Source organism: Mus caroli, unplaced genomic scaffold, assembly GCF_978045245.1.
Source record: "Mus caroli unplaced genomic scaffold, Mus_caroli_1 scaffold_4, whole genome shotgun sequence".
NCBI lineage: Eukaryota > Metazoa > Chordata > Mammalia > Rodentia > Muridae > Mus > Mus caroli.
The window spans coordinates 127838836-127857716 of NW_028227259.1; the positions used below are offsets into that span (position 1 = coordinate 127838836).

At 45.5% G+C, this 18881-nt stretch overlaps 1 protein-coding gene across 16 annotated transcripts in view; it reads right to left on the minus strand.

The window, feature by feature from the left end:
• The window catches only part of Clip1 (CAP-Gly domain containing linker protein 1), a 113394-nt gene that overhangs the window by 68998 nt on the left and 25515 nt on the right, over window positions 1–18881 (minus strand). For all 16 annotated transcript variants that reach the window (XM_085837164.1, XM_085837163.1, XM_029476950.2 and 13 more), the window contains exons 2-5: window positions 11786–11978; window positions 7853–8421; window positions 2705–2829; window positions 973–1195 (exon numbers count right to left, since the gene is read on the minus strand). In XM_085837164.1, the coding sequence (XP_085693290.1) occupies window positions 973–1195; window positions 2705–2829; window positions 7853–8421; window positions 11786–11870 (1002 nt within the window). In that variant the 5' untranslated portion in view covers window positions 11871–11978. The remainder of the gene's footprint in view (window positions 1–972; window positions 1196–2704; window positions 2830–7852; window positions 8422–11785; window positions 11979–18881) is intronic.

The following is an 18881-nucleotide window of genomic DNA, read 5'->3' on the forward strand; positions in this document are numbered from 1 at the left end:
AGCAGAGCAGATGCCCATCTTGGGATGTGCTGAGCCTTTCAGAACAAGGCTTTGATCCTCACCTCCATTCCACTGGTCCTGTGACTTTTTTTTTTTAATTGTACTGTTGAAGATGCAAACTCAAACAGTCGGAAAGGTAAATACTTTACCCGTATGTACAAGGAAGAAACTGCAGCTGGCTAGCAGAGGGGCATCTCAGCCACTGAGAGACTTCAGCGCCCCCTCCTTTCTCTTCCTGACCATGATGCCACAGAAGGTAAATGAGATCAAGGACTGGGAACCCTGGGCTGGAGTCACCATCTAACTAACTGTTGCCACAAGGTCACCATCAAAGAGCCCGGGTCCTGAATTCAGGTGGGAGTAGACTCTTGCTGACACTTCTGATGTAATACACCATGACCACAAGACCACAGTGGTATATAACTCCCGCAATTCCACTTTTCAATGCTCCAAGTGGGGAAAGGAGGAGAGAGAAAGGAACAGGAGAAAGACAAGAAAAAAACAAAACATGGCCCTTCCCAGCATCTTTGAGCTCCAAAAGGACCCCTCTGAATCCTCTGGCCCACATAGGAACACTCCACATATTAGCTGTCCACTCTGATGATATAAAGCATTAAGTTCTCCCAAAATACATTGGTCCCTAAAATTGTTAGAAATTAAAGAGAAAGAGACCTACATCCATGACAACTGGGATCCCTCCAATTTCCCAGTCATTTGGGTCTAAGTAATTTCACACAATAAATAGTAGTTATATAGATTTCTCAAGAACTGGCATACGTTAAAGCTATTATGAATAAAAGTGCCACTGAGGAAAAAAAATCGTATTTCAAAACTGATGTCCTTGCTGGAGTTCCATTTTCAAAACTGCCTTGCAGGGACTCCCACAACCAGCTATGGGCAGCACGGAGAGCACAGACAAGCGAAGCAGAGCCCGGCTGTGGGCTGGCGCTGCAGGGAGGAGGGGAGGCTTACTAGTCCTGTCCGGCTGGGTTTGCTGCTCACAGAGGAGGCCACGGAGCTCATGGAGCTGAGGGAGGAGGCAGAAGGGCTTCGCTTCAGGCTGGCGGGCGTGGCGGCCATCACTCGTCTCACGGCGGCGGCTTTGGCTTTGGCTGGGGTAGTAGACGGGAAGCCAATCTTTGTCACTTTGTGGACAGGAGCGAACAATCCATATTTGGGTTGACACTGAAAATACCTTTAGAGAGCAGGAAGAGGAACAAATACAACTTAATCACAAAAGGTGACGGGTGTAACAGACACTCTTCCAACTCGGAATGCATGAGATTATGTAAGGACAGAGCCATTGTACCGTGTGATAAATGCAGGCAGAGGATTGCAACCTAGGGACCCCCACTTACAGCCATGACAAACAAGACCCCGACTCTGGCAGAGCCACCTAAGGCAACTAAAAATGTCAGTTGTCTGAGAATAGCAGAGACTGTGACACTGTGTCAGTAACAGGAGGGAATGGCTTAGGGGCTGGGGATGTGGCTCAGTGGTAAAGGCTTGCCTTTACGTGGGAGACTTGGTGTTTTCGATACACAGGAAACACACAAAACAGTGAGGAGGCTTGATGGCTTATTGAGAGATATTTAATCTTTATCTCCGTGAAGAATGATGTTTCGCTGATTAAAGTCCACACCCCTATATATGGTTTATAGGTCAGTGTTAACTAGATCAATACACTATATGACAAGAGTAACAATCTATCATCTCCCATAGCCGCGCCCAACAGTGTCAAACCATTCTCAGCCAGGCATGATTCCATACCCTGACATCTAAGCACTTGAACCATGAAGAGGAACGTGAGCTCAGAAGCAGCCATGGGCTATGTGAGACCAGGAAAAAAGGATGGGGAAGCCCCATCCATCCCTGTGCTGTCTGAGTCCCATCAGTACATCAGGGCAGAGTAGGGGCGCTCTTACAACAGAGGGGGCTGCTCGGCTGTCAGTGCCTTAGCCCAGGATGGGACTCTCATCAAACATGAGGATGCACTTTACCCTTCTTTCCTTCTTCTTGCCCAAACTCTGTACCTGATGAAGCCAGAAGGAAAATGATATTCGCTAGGCACAGTGGCGCTCAATGGGCAGCCAATCTAGCCTAACTGGTAAACACTGGGTCACTGAGAAATCTTCAAGGTGACACCCAAGTTGTTCTCTGGCATGCACACTTATACACACGCATACGGGGGACGGGGGAGAGGGAGACACAGAAAAACCAAACAAAAACTACCATCTCAGGAAAGAAAAAAGAATAGGTGTGGTGGTAATACACCTTTAATCCCAGCACTAGATGGCAAAAGCAGGATGACCTCTGTGAGACAGAGGCCGCTGGTCTACATAGCAAGTGCCAGGACAGCCGTGACTACACAGCCGTGACTACACAGAGACCCTAACTCATAGATAGATAGATAGATAGATAGATAGATAGATAGATAAGCGGTAGGATAAACAGAATAAAAATATAGTTCCTAGTCAGCCACAGTAGATCATATCTTTAACCCTGATACTTGGAGGACTGAGTTGGGCAGGAAGATTGTCACACAGGTTCCAGGCCAGCCTGTTCCAAAAGCTAAAGGTATCTCACAAAACAAGAAGCACGGCTCCTCAGACAGCAGTTCCCACTTAGTACACATACTTGGTGAGTCCTGCTGGAGCACACAGCTGTGAGAGGAAGACTCAATGTCCCAGAATTCCAGACCAACCTTGTTCCGGCAACAGCACCATCGTTCTTCCCCAAAGGCTCGTCTAACTCCACACCACACCACTCCCCCTTGGCAAAGTCGGTCTCGCCAAGAAAGCGGACTACGCCAGCCTTAGTGCCACCAACCTACAAGAGGAATAAAAGGCGAGACTTAAGATGACTGCAATAGCTTCTGCCTTTGTAGTCCCAACAAATGACACAGGTGACAGAGGTGCACCCCACCACCCCATCAGCAGCTCCCCTGCTTTGTCTTCTGAGCTCTTCTCAAGCTATCCCGAAGCCACACTGAGAGACACTGCCTGAAGGACATGATGTCTGGGATAGTGTAACAATAAATCACCCTACATAGCGTGTAATCATTCACACTGTTAACAAACATATTCCCGTCCTTAAAGACAACAACAAAAACCACTTGGTTATGTGCCGGCATGATGACTGCTTCGGTAAAAGCACTTGCTGCCCCAGGCTGCAGGCCTACCACGTCCATCTAACCCCTGCTACTCACACACATGTGGAAGGGAAGAACTAGTTTCACAAAGTGTGTGCCCACAAATACACACATATACAATAATAATGAATAAAATAACTTTTAGAAAAATACTTGGTCACTTCAGATTTCCCTGTTGGAAATAAATATTTGCTATAAAAGTGAAAACCCAACGACATGAGACAGAAGCAGAGCCCATCTATGGCTTCTGCATTCCTGATACTTTCTTATACTTAACGTTGTCTCAACGCAGTGGCGTACGCATATTAAAGACACAGTCCACGTGTTTGGTTTGGGTTCACTGATTGTATTAGCAAATAAAATTGTAAGTACTTTAACCAGGCATGATGGTGCACACCTTTAATTTCAGCACTCAGGAGCTGGAAGCAAGAGCTTAGAAGTTCAAAGTTATCCTGGATTACATATTAAGTGTAGGCAGAGGCAGGAGGATCCCTGAATTTGAGGCCTGCCTGGTCTGTAGAGTGAGTCTCAGGGCTGCACAGAGAAGCTCTGTCTAGAGGACAGAGGATTTAAAATACTTTAAAATGATTGAATCTACTGGTTTTTACACTATAATGGTTTTGTCTCCTTAAAACTGTTTTAAAATACCACTCCTGGGCTGGAGAGATGGCTCAGCAATTAAGAGCACTGACTCCTCTTATAGAGGTCCTGAGTTCAATTCCCAGCAACCATATGGTGACTCACAACTATCTGTAATGAGATCTAATGTCCTTTTCTGGTGTGTCTGAAGACAGCGACAGTGCACTCACATACATTAAATAAATAAATAAATAAATATTAAAAAAAAATACCACTCCTCACAATTTCATTTACCTGAAGTGCTCAAAGCTGAGGCCCTTTTTAACTATCTTCCCACCCACTTTAATGTATAGCTGAACATGCGTTATCATTGGCATTACTATATTTTCTCTCATGCATACATGAGAGCACACATCTGTGCCGTGGTCTGGGTTCATACACGGCAACAGCATTTTAATCACTAGTGCTTAGCAACCTGCATCACCTCTGCCTGCACTCACTCTCTACCACCACACTTCTTCAGAGCCCGCTTTCTGTCTTCTCCCCTCTTCCCTGAGCTTTGTGTCAGGATGGAGGTTGAACACGGGGCCTTGTGCTTGCAGGGCAAACATGCCACTGAGCGCCAGCTCCGGCCTTTCCCCACTTTCTGACACAGGGTCTCACTAGTTTTTTTTTTATCTTTATTTTATGTGCAGTGCTGCTTGGCCTACATGTATGTCTGTGAGAGGATGGCAGAGCCCCTGGAACTGGAGTTACAGACAGTTGTGAGCTGTCACTTGGGTGTTGGGAAGTGAACCCTGGTCCTTCGGAAGAGCAGCCTGTGCTCTTAACCACTGAGCCGACTCTCCAGCCCAACCTCTCTTCCCTTTTGGAGACAGGTTCTCACTAAGGTGCCAGTCTGTACTGAACTCATCTGTGCCACAGGCAGGTATTGAACTTTTTTATTGGACAGGATCTTACTATGTAGCTCTGGCTGGCCTGGAACTCACCAGCTCACCATGTAGACCAGGCTACCCTCAAACTCAGAGATTCACAGGCCTTTGCCTTCTGCATGGTAGGACTAGAGAGGTGCACCACGGCATCTGGCGAGGCTTTGAACTTCCTATTCTGGCTTTATAAACAGCCAGAAGTAGAGATTTGCACTACTGGGCTTAACTTAGTTTTGTTTTGTTTTTTGTTTTTTTGTTTTGTTTTGTTTTTTTCCTTTTTCTTTCTTTCAAAAATTTCACTGTAGGTGCTGGAGAGATGGCTTGGTGTTTAAGAACACTTGTCGCACATACAGAGGGAATCTGGGATTGGTTCCCACATGGCAGCTCACAAACATTTCTAACTTCAGTTCCAGGGGATCCATACATGCAGACAAAACAGTCATAAAATAAATAAATGTAATTTTTATTGAGATAAAATAACAATTTTTTCATACCCAGTGATAAGCAGTGTGGACACCTAGGTTCATTTCCTACTCTCTCTCACTGTGGTCCCAACATAGCCTGAGCACACTAACACTCACACTGAAGGCTGGGGGTGTAGCTCAGGTGTAGAGTGCTTGCCTAGCTCACACAAATCCCTGGGTTTGGTCCCCAGAACCACATAAAGCCAGGTGTGGTGGCAACACCTGTAATCCAGTACCCAGGAAGTAGAGGCAAGGGGCTTAGAAGTTCAAAGTCTTCCTGGGTTATATAATAAGGACAATCCAGGATATATGAGACCTTGTCTCAAAAAGAAAACAAAACCCTCACGTTGAAGCTTGGCTTTCAGTGCTACAGTGTCAGGAAGTGGGGCCCACCAGGAGGTAGGTGGTTTAAGGGGAGAGAAGCGTAGCCTTCATAAATGCACTGATGTCTTTCTGCTGAGTTAAACCCTAACAGGATTAGACACCAGGAACACAGATTGCCATCAACAAGTTTGGCTTTTCTGAGTTCCTCTCTGGACATACTCTCTGATTGTCCTTCTGCCATGAAGCCCTTACAGGAAAGAGGTCAGCACCATGTTCTGTTACACAGCCCAGCCACAAGAGGCAGGGTCCAAAATCAACCTTTCTTTCTTAATTACCCAGCATCAGAATTCTGTTATAGCAACAGAAAACAAACTAGGAAGCCTTTGGGAAAGAAAGGCAGGGGATCAGTGTTCAAGGTCACCCCCATCTACACAGGGTCCAGGGGCTGCTAGAATATGAGACCCTATGTCAAAAGATGTAAAGGAATGAACAAAAAAACAAAACCAAACCAACTCAGACACACATTCTGCTAATTGGTACTCCACAGAGCGGATGTACCACATGTGCCTTTTACCCATCTTTCCTTGGGGGATATTCTTATGTTGTGCTTTAAAAATAAAAATATATTCAAGAGGCTAAGGCAAGATTAACATGAGTGTGAAAACCAGCCAGGGGTAACTAGAGAGTTCTAGATCAGGCTGGACTCCCCGGTGACACCCTGTCTCAGAGAAAAAGCTTTATGTATAATGTCTTCATGCATACATGTATATATGTATTGCATACATTACATATCATATACCTATACATATAAATCCCACTTTCAGAAGCCAGCCAAAAAGGGGTTACCTGGTGCTGTAGGGAGAAGTGATGACCACAGCCTGACATGATGCGCTCTAGTTTTTTTTTGAGACAGGACATCTCACTGGGATGTGGTGCTTGCTGATTGGCTATATTAACTAGCACCTGAGCCCAGAGTCTCACTGTCTCACCTTGCCATCACTGGTTATAAATGTGCATCAGTATGTGCTACCATGCTTTGCTTCTTACATAGAGATCAAACTCAAGTCCTCAAACTTGCAAGGTTTTACTAAGCTATCTCCTCAACTCCTGTCTTAGTCAGGGTTTCTATTCCTGCACAAAAACATCATGACCAGGAAGCAAGTTGGGGAGGAAAGGGTTTATTCAGCTTACACTTTCATACTGCTGTTTATCACCAAGGAAGTCAGGACTGGAACTCAAGCAGGGCAGGAAGCAGGAGCCGATGCAGAGGCCATGGAGGGACGTTACTTCCTGGCTTTCTTCCCCTGGCTTGCTCAGCTTGCTCTCTTATAGAACCCAAAACTACCAGCCCAGGGATGACACCACCCACTAGGGGCCTTTCCCCCTTGAGAAAATGCCTTACACTAATTGAGAAAATGCCTTACAACTGGATCTCATGGAGGCATTTCCTCACCTGAAGCTCCTTTTTCTGTGATAACACCAGTTTCTGTCAAGTTGACACAAAACCAGCCAATACAACCCCCATGACCCTGCCCAATTATTTATTTTTGGTTTGGTTTGGTTGTTTTTATTTTTTGACACAGGATCTTGCTATGTAGCATAGCTAGTCTTCAAACTTTCAATCCCCCTGCCTCTGTCTCATCAGTGCTGAGATTATAGGCATGCAACTCCATGCCTGGCAATTTTTTTAATTATTAAAAGTTTAAATCATGGGGCTGGAGAGATGGCTCAGCAGTTAAGAGTGCCGACTGCTCTTCTGAAGGTCGTGAGTTCAAATCCCAGCAACCACATGATGGCTCACAACCATCTGTAATGAGAGCTGATACCTTCTTCTGGGGTGTCTGAAGACAACTACAGTGTACTTACATATAATAAATAAATAAATCTTTTTTAAAAAAGTTTGAATCACATGTTTCATATTTCTACACCTATATCTATTTCTCTCCCCCCCCTATATTCCCCCACACCCCAGTTCATTTTGGTATTTCAAGACAGAGTTTCTCTGTTAGTCCTGGCTGTCCTGGAACTTGCTCTGTACACCAGGCTAGCTTCAAACTCAGAGATCCACCTGCCTCTGCCTCTCAAGTGCTGGGATTAAAGAGACATGTTACCACCACCCAGCCACTACATTTAGTTTCTAAATCTTAACTTCTTTAATGAATTTTAAAGTTAAAATACTTCTTATTTCTAGATTAAAGATTTATGTTTAAAAAACAAATTAGCATGTTAGCTAGCCAGGTATGGTAGAGGAAAGTTGGAGGCACAGCATTGCTCCAGCTGGACTTCAAAGAGAGGCCTTCTCTCAAGGGGAAGGAGGAAGAGGAAGGGGAGGAGGAGGGAGGGGAGGAGGGATCGCTGGCCGAGGAGGGGAAGAAGGGCAGTGGCCACAGTGGCTTGTGACTCACCAGCACCCTGTCTCCGATCTTGAGCTCCCGCTCCCCCTTCTTGACAGAGCCAGCCTCTGAAAGGTTGGAGATCGACTCACTGGCAGTTTTTGTAAGGTTGCTAATTTGAGGTGTAGCCGAAGGTTCTTTTGCCGTTGACTGGGACGGTTTGTGGGGAATATTTGAGGGAGTGGCTGGAGAAGAAGACACCATGGTAGCTGCAGCAGTGGACAGAGGTGAAGCAGTTCTCCCAGGAGCTGCCTGCAGGCCATTGGCTTCATCTTCTGCCTGCACCTTCCTCGTTAGCTTTGAAGGTCGGGTGAATATGCCCTTTAAAGGTTCACACTGGAAATACCGCACTCCTGCCACCGAGCCATCGTTCTTCCCTATGGGCTCGTCTAAAACAATCCCAGCCCACTGGCCTGGTGCAAACTGAGTTTCCCCAAGAAACTGGATAAATCCGGGCTTATTCCCGTTCACCCAAACACGTTCTCCAACTCGAAAGTCATCCACAAACTCCTCTTGGGTCTCGGAGGATGGAGGGCCTGAGGCTTTCTCACTGGGTATTGTCTTCTCCACTGGAGCTGCAGCTGAAAGCAGAAGAAGAATCAGAACAGGTCCAACATCATAGCTGAGCAGCTGTCCTCTAACAAAGAAAAACGGAAAACAGCCTGGAGAGACTGCTCAATGGCTAAAAGCACTGGCTCCTCTTGCAGGGGGCCCACGTTCAATCCCCAGCCCCCATACGGCAGCTCGCAACAATCCATAAGTCCAGTTCCAGGGGATCTGACATCCTCCTCTGGCCTCACCCAGCAACAGGCACACACATGGTGCACAGACATACACATAGATTAAACACCCACACACATAAAATAATAATTTTTTTTAAAACCTTTAAACATAAAAAGAGAAAACAATAGCAACATAAACAGAACAGGACTTATTGACTTGTTGGGCAAATTCTATTTTTTTTAAGCAAGGAAGCAGAACACTGTCAAAGCTCTGTGAACTCTGTGTGTGTGTGTGTGTGTGTGTGTGGTTTACTCTACATTTGCAACTAAGACTGAAAGTAATCAAGGCAAAAAGAAAAAAAAAGCCATAGTCCTTTCCCAGCCCTGTATTTATAGTTCTCAGTTCATTCCTACCCTGTGCCCTTCCTGAACATTTCGAGAATCCAGTCAGACCCACCAAGACCTGCTTACTCCAACATCTGAATAGCCAAGCTAGCAAAATCTCCTACCATTTAACCAGAGACACACAATCTTGGTTACTGAATGAAAGGATTCAGGGCTGCCCCACCCCCACCCCACCCCTGCCATCTCTACTATAACACTATTACAATAAAACCTACTTCTTTGATGGCAGAAGGAGAAATAGAAGCAAAAACATAAGATAGCACCTGGCCAGATGCCCTGGGAAGGCAAGATACTTTCGTGCAGCCTCTATCCTATCATAAAGAGAATAGTTAATTTGTGAGCAGTGTACTTACATTGAAAACTTATCCATTCGTCATCTAATAAGGATTTATTAAATAGTTAGTGTAGCTGGAAGAAGTGCACACTCCTAAGCAGACTGTCACTTATGGGACGTATCATATCTCGGGATGTGACATAACCTCTCTATGTTTAACATCTCCCCCTGTAGGGAGGCACTGACGTCTTCCTTTGAGGGCATTTGAGAGGACTGAATGACTCCGCGTATTCATTCATTGTCTACGAGTCTGGGGAGCTCCTGCATCTCTAGGACTAATCCCAGGCATTGTTCTATGTCAGGAAACCAAGCAAGACAGCACAGTCTGTGCTCTCCAAGGTGAGAACTGAGAAGACAAGAAAGCAGACAGCCTGAGAACTGTGGAGGAGACAAAGCCCTGCTTCCACCCAAGAGCTGACATTTGGCCTGAGCCTAACAGGAAGGTATAAGCAAAATTAGAAGAACCAAAACTGTGAGCAATACATTTCTGTTGTTTATAAATTCCCAGCCTAAAATATTTTGTTAAAGCAACCTGAATGGACTGAGTCACTCATTCACAAAATCTCTGGGAATGTTCTTCCTCATTGCTGTGAGAGCCGACGACTGTCTAACATCAAAGAAAGAAAAACCTTCTAGACCACACTATTGTTTGTTTTCTTGGAATTCTATGGAGAAAGATCTGGAAAAATTAAGGAATAGAAATCAAAGAAATGCCGGGCGTGGGCCTTTAATCCCAGCACTTGGGAGGCAGAGGCAGGCGGATTTCTGAGTTCGAGGCCAGCCTGGTCTACAAAGTGAGTTCCAGGACAGCCAGGGCTACACAGAGAAACCCTGTCTTGAAAAACCAAAAAAAAAAAAAAAAAGAAATATCTTAACACTGAAGGAATCAAATAACTCAGTGATTTAACTTCACGACTACTTTAACATCTCATACTAAATCAACTAAATTTAAAAAGAACAACTTCTGGCTGGAGAGATGGCTCAGCGGTTAAGAGCACTGACTGCTCTTCCGAAGGTCCTGAGTTCAAATCCCAGTAACCACATGATGGCTCACAACCATCCGTTATGAGATCTAACGTCCTCTTCTGGTTCATCTGAAGTCAGCTACAGTGTACTTAGATATAATAATAAATAAATCTTTAGAAAAATAAAAATAAATAAATAAAAAGAACAACTTCTAAAAATATGACTCAAAAAACTTCCAGATCTGGTCGGTCAGTGATGGCACACGCCTTTAATCCCTGCATTTGGGAGGTAGAGATAAGTGGATCTCTGAGTTCGAGGCCAGCCTGGCCTACAGAGTGAGGACAGGACAGCCAAAACTACAGAGAAACCCTGTCTCGAAAAAAAAAAAAAATCCTAGAGCTGGGTGACTAAGCAAGTCACCTGCTCAGAGAAATTAGATTCCGATCCTCCATCACTGTAAAGGAAGCCAAGCGTGGGGCAGAGAGGCAGATCCCTGACGTGCGCCGGCCTGCACTGGCCTGCGACCTGCACCGGCCTGCGACCTGCGCCGGCTGCCAGCCTAACCTGAATGTCGATCTCCAGATTCAGTGTCTCAAAAGTTGGATGAAGAAGAGTTGAAGAAGACGCCCAACATCAACCCCTGGCCTCAAGAGTTTTATGCAAAGATGGGTGTGTGCATACACGCACACATGAAGGCTTTTTAAAATTCCAAAGGACAAACTCTGCTTCTTCATGAAAACTTTTTCAAATATCAATTTTTATAAAGTTGACTTTAAAAAAACAACAACAACAACAACAAAAAAAAAAAACTTCAGGCTGGCAAGATGGCTCAGCAGGTAAAAACACTGCTCTTCCGAAGGTCCTGAGTTCAAATGCCAGCAACCACATGGTGCCTCACAACCATCCATCATGAGAGCTGATGCCCTCTTCTGGTGTGTCTGAAGACAGTTACAGTGTACTTATGTATAATAATAAATAAATCTTTGAGCTGGAGTGAGCAGGCATTGACTGGAGCGAGCAGAGGTCCTAAAATTCAATTCCCAACAACCACATGAAGGCTCACAACCATCTGTACAGCTACAGTGTCCTCATGTAAGGTAATGCATGATTACTCCGAAGTTAAGAGCGCTTGCTGCTCTTGCAGAGGACCTGAGTTCAGTTCCCAGCTACCATTTCAGTTGGCTCACAGCCACTTGTAACTCCAGCTCTAGGAGATTGGAAACACTCTTTTGGCTTCTTCAGGCAACTGCATGCACATGCATGCACACACACACACACACACACACACACACACACACACCTAAATAAATAATAAAGCAAAGCTTTTTTTTTTTTTTAATTAAAAGCAGCCATGCATGGTGGCACATATCTTTGATCCTAGCACTCAGGAGGCAGGTAAACCTCTAAGTTTGAGGCTGGCCTGGTGTACAGAGTGAATTTCAGGACAGCCTTGAAATGTGGAGAAGCCCTGTCCCAAAATGAAATGAAATAAAATAAAGATAAGAAGTAAACGCTTACCAGCAGCAGGCGTCTTCAAGGCTGTGCTTCCCGGCTTAAGGATCTTGGTAGGGGCCTTCAGCCCGCTGGGTTTTAGCATACTCATGTTCTCGGGAGGTCAGGATGCTTTTTCCTTGTCTGCTGCCGCTATCTTTCCCCAATCATCCATACAAATGTGGGTGTTCCTATAGAGAACTCAGCCTCTCGGTCAAATCTGAAAAAGGAAACATATCAAGAAAGAGTTACTTCAAATACCAAACTGGGCATAGTAGTGGTGCAGACTTGTAATCTGAGAGAGAAAAACCACAGTGGCGGGCTCAGGGATGGCTCAGCGGATAAGAGCACTGACTGCTCTTCCAGAGGTCCTGAGTTCAATTCCCAGCAACCACATGGTGGTTCACAACCATCTGTAATGGGATCTGACTCCCTCTTCTGGTGTGTCTCAAGACAGCGACAGAATACCCACATACATGAAATAAATAAGTCTTTAAAAAATATATTTTAAGGAGTTACAGAGACAAAGTTCGGAGCAGAGACTGAAGGAATGACCATCCAGAACCTGCCTCACCTGGGGATCCATCCCATAAACAACCACCAATCCCAGACACTATTGCAGATGCCAACAAGAGCTTGCTGACAGGAGCCTGATATAGCTGTCTCCTGAGAGGCTCTGCCAGTGCCTGACTAATACAGAAATGGATGCTCACAGTCATCCATTAGATGGAGCACAGGGTCCCCAATGAAGGAGCTAGAGAAAGTACCCAAGGAGCTGAAAGGGGTTGCAGCCCCATAGGAGGAACAACAATATGAACTAACCAGTAACCCCAGAGTTCCCCGGGACTAAACCACCAACCAAAGAAAACACATGGTGGGACTCATGGCTCCAGCTGCATATGTAGCAGAGGATGGCCTAGCTGGTCATCAATGGGAGGAGAGGCCCTTGGTCCTGTGAAGGTTCTATGCCCCAGTATAGGGGAATGCCTGGGCCTGGAAGCAGGAATGGGTGGGCTGGGGAGCAGGGGGAGGTGGAAGAGGATGGGGATTTTCAGAGGGGAAACTAGGAAAGGGGATAACATTTGAAATGTAAATAAAGAAAATATCTAATAAAAAAGGAAAAAATATATTTTAAAAAGTCACAGAGCCTGTTGTTTTGTTTGGGTTTAAGCGGGGGGGGGGGGGGGGGCTTCTGGAGATCTCAGTAATTTTTAAGAATGCAAAGAAGCCCTAAGAAAAGTGTTTCCCAAATATTGCTATATTCATTTTTGTTTCCTGTTCAGAGTTACAGGGGTGTTTTGCTATTTTGTTTTGTTTGATACAGGGTCTCACTGTATAGCCCTGACTATCCTGGAACTCACTGTGTAGATAGACAAAGGCTAAGTTTAAAACTCACAAAAATAGCCGGGCGTGGTGGTGCACGCCTTTAATCCCAGCACTTGGGAGGCAGAGGCAGGCAAATTTCTGAGTTCGAGGCCAGCCTGGTTTACAGAGTAAGTTCCAGGACAGCCTCGGACTACACAGAGAAACCCTGTCTCGAAAAAGCCAAAAAAAAAAAACAAAACCAAAAACAAACAAACAAAAAAAAAACTCACAAAAATTGCCCACCTCTGCTTCCCTGGTGCTGGGATTAAAGGCCTGCACCACCGCACCTAGCTAAGAGTTAAAGAGGTTTTAAATCTTCACTTGCCAAGGGCCTCCAGCACCAAGTGCCTCTCGCTCAGACTTTAAAGACTTGGGTGCCAGGAAAGCATGCTCAGCACTTACTGCTTGCATCACCACTGCTCCAACCCTGCAGGAAGGGCTGTGCATACCATAGCCTGATCTGCAGCCTGGAAGTCCCGGTGTGTATGCACAGAGCAGCAGCACCACCTCGGTGCGTTAACACCCAGGGGTTCTAGTCACCAAATCTGCTGGCATCTCCACGGGCAATTATCACAAGCACTGTGCTCACACTCAAGCAGTAGCAGCAGCACCTAGAACCTGTTAGAAATGAGGACCTCGGACCTATCAACAAGCCCTGGGGACTCAGCCATCTGGGGTTAATAAGCCACTCAGGTGATTCTGACAGGAGCATCTGAGAACCACCACTGAATTATTGATCAAGGACTAATTGGAAGTTCAACTTCTCAATCGCATGCCTGGGAATCATCCACAGCTGACCCCAGAACAGCTCAGGACTCTGCCTCCTCCATGGCTTCCCAGGGGTTCTCCCTGCTTTCCAAGTCTTCAGCTTCACCTGCCGAAACCTACACTCACTCGCTTTCTAAAACCTCCTCAACTCCTCACCAACGCAGACATGTCCATCCTTCTCTTTCCAGTGCATTGTCCATTTTGTCTGCTATTTGTTTATGACAGGGTCTCATGGATCCAAGATAGACTCAGACTTGCTATGTAGCTGAGAATAACTGAACTTCTGATCCCCCTGCCTCCATCTCCTGAGTACTGGGATTACATGCGTGCTTAACCAGGCTGGTTGTATGTGTGTGTGTGTGTGTGTGTGTGTGTGTGTGTGTGTGTGTGTGTGTGTGAGTATGTGTGATACAGGTGTCAGGGTGAGTACATGGGAGGTCAGAGGACAACTTTATAGAGTTAGCTCTCTCTCTCACCTTTTTAAGTATGATCTGAGGATTGAACTCAGGATGCTTGCCAGACTTGTGTGCCATCTGAGCCATCTCATCAGCCCTGTTTCTAGGTTTCTGAAATAGGATGTCACACTGGAATACTGATTGGCCTCAAACTCATGGCGATTCTCTGGCAGTGGTCTTCTACAGTGCTGGGATTACGGGCACCAGCAACCACAACTCACTGAGTCTGTGTGGTTTTCACAGCATTTAGCACGTTTAGCTGTCTCTGTGTGGACTGTAAATTCTCTCAGAAGAAACCACATTTTAGCCATTTTTATATTTCCTACAACATATAATACACATTCACTAAATAAAGGAAAAAACTCTAAATTTTTACTCTAACTGGCTGGGGTGTACCTAATATGTTTTAAATTGTACTTCCTGCTCACCACAGATGACAGAAGAATATATAACGGATACAAACATATGGAACTTACAATGTGGCTGGGAAGAAGACTCACACCCACAAAAAAAAACTAAGCACACAATGCCACTTATAAGAAATAACAAGCCATGTGATCATCCCAAAACTGTCCCAGAAGGCCAAAAGGGTGGACCAGAGTACAAGGAAAAGGCTTCGAGAGCAAGGCAAAAGCAAAGCACGTGTGAGCTGGAAGGAAACGGACGTTACAGTCGGGAGGCAGAGGAGGTGGCAAAGGACAAAGCCTGTGGGTTGGACAGTGAGCTCGGCTGGATGAGCATCAGAGATTCCTGTAAGAAATCAAGTCTAAGGGGAAACTGCAGGAGATGCTCAAGGGGCTCGGATCAATTAATGAACGAAGAAACTATTCAACTTTCCTAACCCTTCACCTCAAATACAAGGCCTTTATTACAGGAGTCTACGAGCACAATGAAAGCTGTCTACAGCATCTCAGACTTCTCACCTATTTCACGAGTTCATCTCGGTTACTTTAGTCTCCCTCCCATTAACAGGCAAACCTGAAGCCCAGGGTCAGCAGCCTTCCAGCGGTCCGGTCCTTTTGAAATCCTCACTCAGTGCGCTAGTCAGTACAGGCCCAAGCCGGGGCTGCTGGCCTCAGGCTACCGCAGGAGAGCAGTCCTGAGCGTCAGGGATGGTGCTCACACGGTGACTTCAGGGAACACTATCATCTAGAACTCTTGAGACGACGACACTCTGGCAAGGACGAGTATAGCTGTGAAGACTAGCTACCGCTGAGCACAGGAGACCACATCCAGCCTTCCTACTGCCAGGCACAGGGAGTGGACTAGGCTAGATATCCTACAGCTTGCCTTTATTTGATACATTTTTTGTATCACAGACCTCCAGTCTGTGAGACCAAAAGCTCAGTATGTGGCCTCTGTGTTTTCAAGTGTGGTTTTGTGAGTGTGTGTGTGTGTGTGTGTGTGTGTTTTGTTGAGATAGGGTCTCACAGTGAAGCCCTGGATGGCCTGAAACTTACCATGCACACTGACCTGCCCGCCTCAGCCACACCTGACCTACTTTTTTCTTTTCTTTTTTTTTTGGTTTTTCAAGACAGGGTTTCTCTGTGTAGCCCTGGCTGTCCTGGCACTCACTTTGTAGACCAGGCTGGCCTCGAAGTCAGAAATCCGCCTGCCTCTGCCTCCCGAGTGCTGGGATTAAAGGCGTGCGCCACCACGCCCGGCTACTTTTTTCTTACTATCTTTACCACCCCCTCTCTGTATATAAGTGTACAGGTGCACGTGGAAACCAAAAGAGCATAATGCACCCTAGATGTGGTGCAGCTGCCCAACTTAGGTGCCGGACGCCAAACTCCAGCCCTCTGCATGAGTGACAAAAGTTCTTAGCCCTGGAACCCTGTCTCTAGGCACTCCATGTTAAATGTAATGTTTCAGTCACATCCAAATGTACGATTAACTGGCGACAGTGCCAGAGACACAACAATTCCAATCATTACACACAGGGCAGATAGTCCTATCAGTTAACACTATCCTGCAACTTTCTTTTTTTTTCTCATTTAAAGTGACTGCCCAAGTGGCAGGAGAGATGGCTCGGCAATTACAAGCACCTATTGCTCTCAGGGGACCTAGTTCGGTTCCCAGTAAAGCAGCCACAACTACCTGCAACTCCAGTTGCAGGAGCTACACCCTCTTCTGACCATCTGACATACATATGTCCAAAATGCTTATACACACAAAAATCAATAAAAAATGTTAAAGGTGACTACCTACACCCAGCACAGGAGGTAAATTACCTCCATTTTCAGAGGTAATTTATCCCAGAATTGTGAGGAGGCTGAGGCAAGAGGAATTCAAGTTCAAAATCAGCCTGAACTGACCCTTCTTAAAAAGAAGGAGAAGAGGAGGAGGAGGAGCAGGAGGAGGAGCAGGAGCAGGAGAAGCAGCAGCAGCAGCAAACAATAAGCTTTCTAGGACAGCCTGGGCTACACAGAGAAACCCTGTCTCGAAAAACCAGAAAACAAACAAGCAAACAAAGAAGCAAGAGTGAAGTACCTTACTGGTGGCCCACGAGAGTTGTGATGTGGCTCTAACAACACTATCAGCTGTTTCCCAACCTTGGATCAAAATACCCTAGAGTTACATGGATGTGTAGTTACTGAACAAAGCAAAATATATCCAAGGCCTGCAGAGAAGTCCAACAGCTCCAAAAAGTAATGGCTATGTCACGATAATCAACACCACCTCCCCACGTGAGAGGTCTTGTGTGGATGTGTATACACTGCTAAATATACTTTCCATTAGTCACAGCCCAGGCAGTGGCTCAGGCCTGTGATGCCAGAAACTGAGAGAGGAAAGTAAGAGGACAGCCATAAGTTCTAGGCCAGCAGGGGCTACACAGTGAAACCCTGCTTCAAAAAGCCAAAAGGAGAAGTGTGAGAGCCCTTTCTGAAATAAAAGTCACACTGCTCTACAGCCTTGCTTTCCAAAAAACACCAGTGTGTGCTGGTGTCATCTGTCTGTCTGTCTGTGTCATGTGAGTCTGTGTGGATATGAATATGTGTATGTGTGTCATGTGTGTGTGTGTGTGCACATGTATATTATATACGTGTGTGTGTGTGTGTGTGTGTGCATACCCTGAATTTTGCATTTATAACACTGAATGATGCCTGATCGTCGTTTTTCTCAAGCCAAGAGCTATTTGGAAAGTGTTTATCTTTAGAGCTTACATCAGCTCTGAAAAGTTAAAAATAGCTTCTGGTTTGCTTGTACTCTTAAAAGGAAGAAGCAGGAAGATCATCTAGTTCCAAACGCCAGGCAGCTCCGGGAGAATACAGGGCACTGTTCAGCCACACAACCCCTTCTTGCTCCCTCCTTCTCGGTAAAGGGTCCCCACTTCCTCCCGCAGACAGGAAGGTGTATTACTCAACATCAACACTAAAGAAACTGTTTTGCTGTCCCGTGTGACCTCTGAACTCTCTGGAGAGACAACGGCAGGCCTGGAACTTTTTAAGCTAGATTAATGTCATAAACTTGAAGTTTAATTCAGATCTGATCTAGAACCTAAGGGCAAAGAAGCAAGATATTTATTTCAAAGAAGCAGACAACCTTAGGGGACCTGTGCTCAGGTTAAAAAAGAAGAAAGTGTGCTTTATATGTCTTAAGGTGTCAGTTTTGCTGCAGTTTTGATTCCAGAAAGTAAGATATTCCTCTATTGCAGAAAGCGGTCATCCTCTATGAAGTACGGTCTCGTCCACATTTGTCTTTTGTGTGTATATGTGTTTAAGGGGGGGGTATTTTATTTCAATTTGTTTGCTTGGTTTTAACTATTTCTTTTTATTATTTTTAAGTGCGCGTATGTATATGTACGTATGTTGTGTGTGAACATGAATGTAGGTGCCTTCAGCGATCATAGGTATCAGATCTCCACAGAACTGGCATTAAAGGCTACATCCCAGTTATGAGCAGGGAACCAAACTCATATGCTTTATAAGAACAGTACCACGAAGAGTATCACTAAGTACCGTAATAGCTTTTAACCACTAAGCTGTCTCTAGAGTCCCTTGTTTGCTTTATTTATTTATCGGGAGCATGTGGGGGTTAGTCTGGGGCTGCAGTGCATTCAAATACTAAATACTGGCATTTGCCTAGTAACTGTGCTAAAGCTAAATAAATAAATCATAGTCTGAGTCTCACTCATTGGAAGCTAGTGGAGATAGAAGTACCCCAATAATCTGCAGGGGCCACGCCCAGGTTTGGAGGTCAGAGAATTACTTGTCAGAGCCGATTTACTCTTTCCACCGTATGGGTTCCAGGGGCTCTAACTCAGGTAGTCAGCTTTGAAGGAAAGCACCTCCACCTGCTGCGCCATCGCTGAAACAAGGTTTTCTATGGCCTAAGCTCTCCTGGGACTTCTGGCGATCGACCTGCCTCAACCTCCCAAAGGTGCTGGGATCCCAGACGTAGACATCACCCCAGCTTTGGCAAACACAGTGTCAGATATATAGTTACAGCTTCGATATCTAGACAACAACAACATCTAGGGGATGCTTCCAACCATGAGAACAGTGCCTGTGTTCATCAAGTACCACACTGGT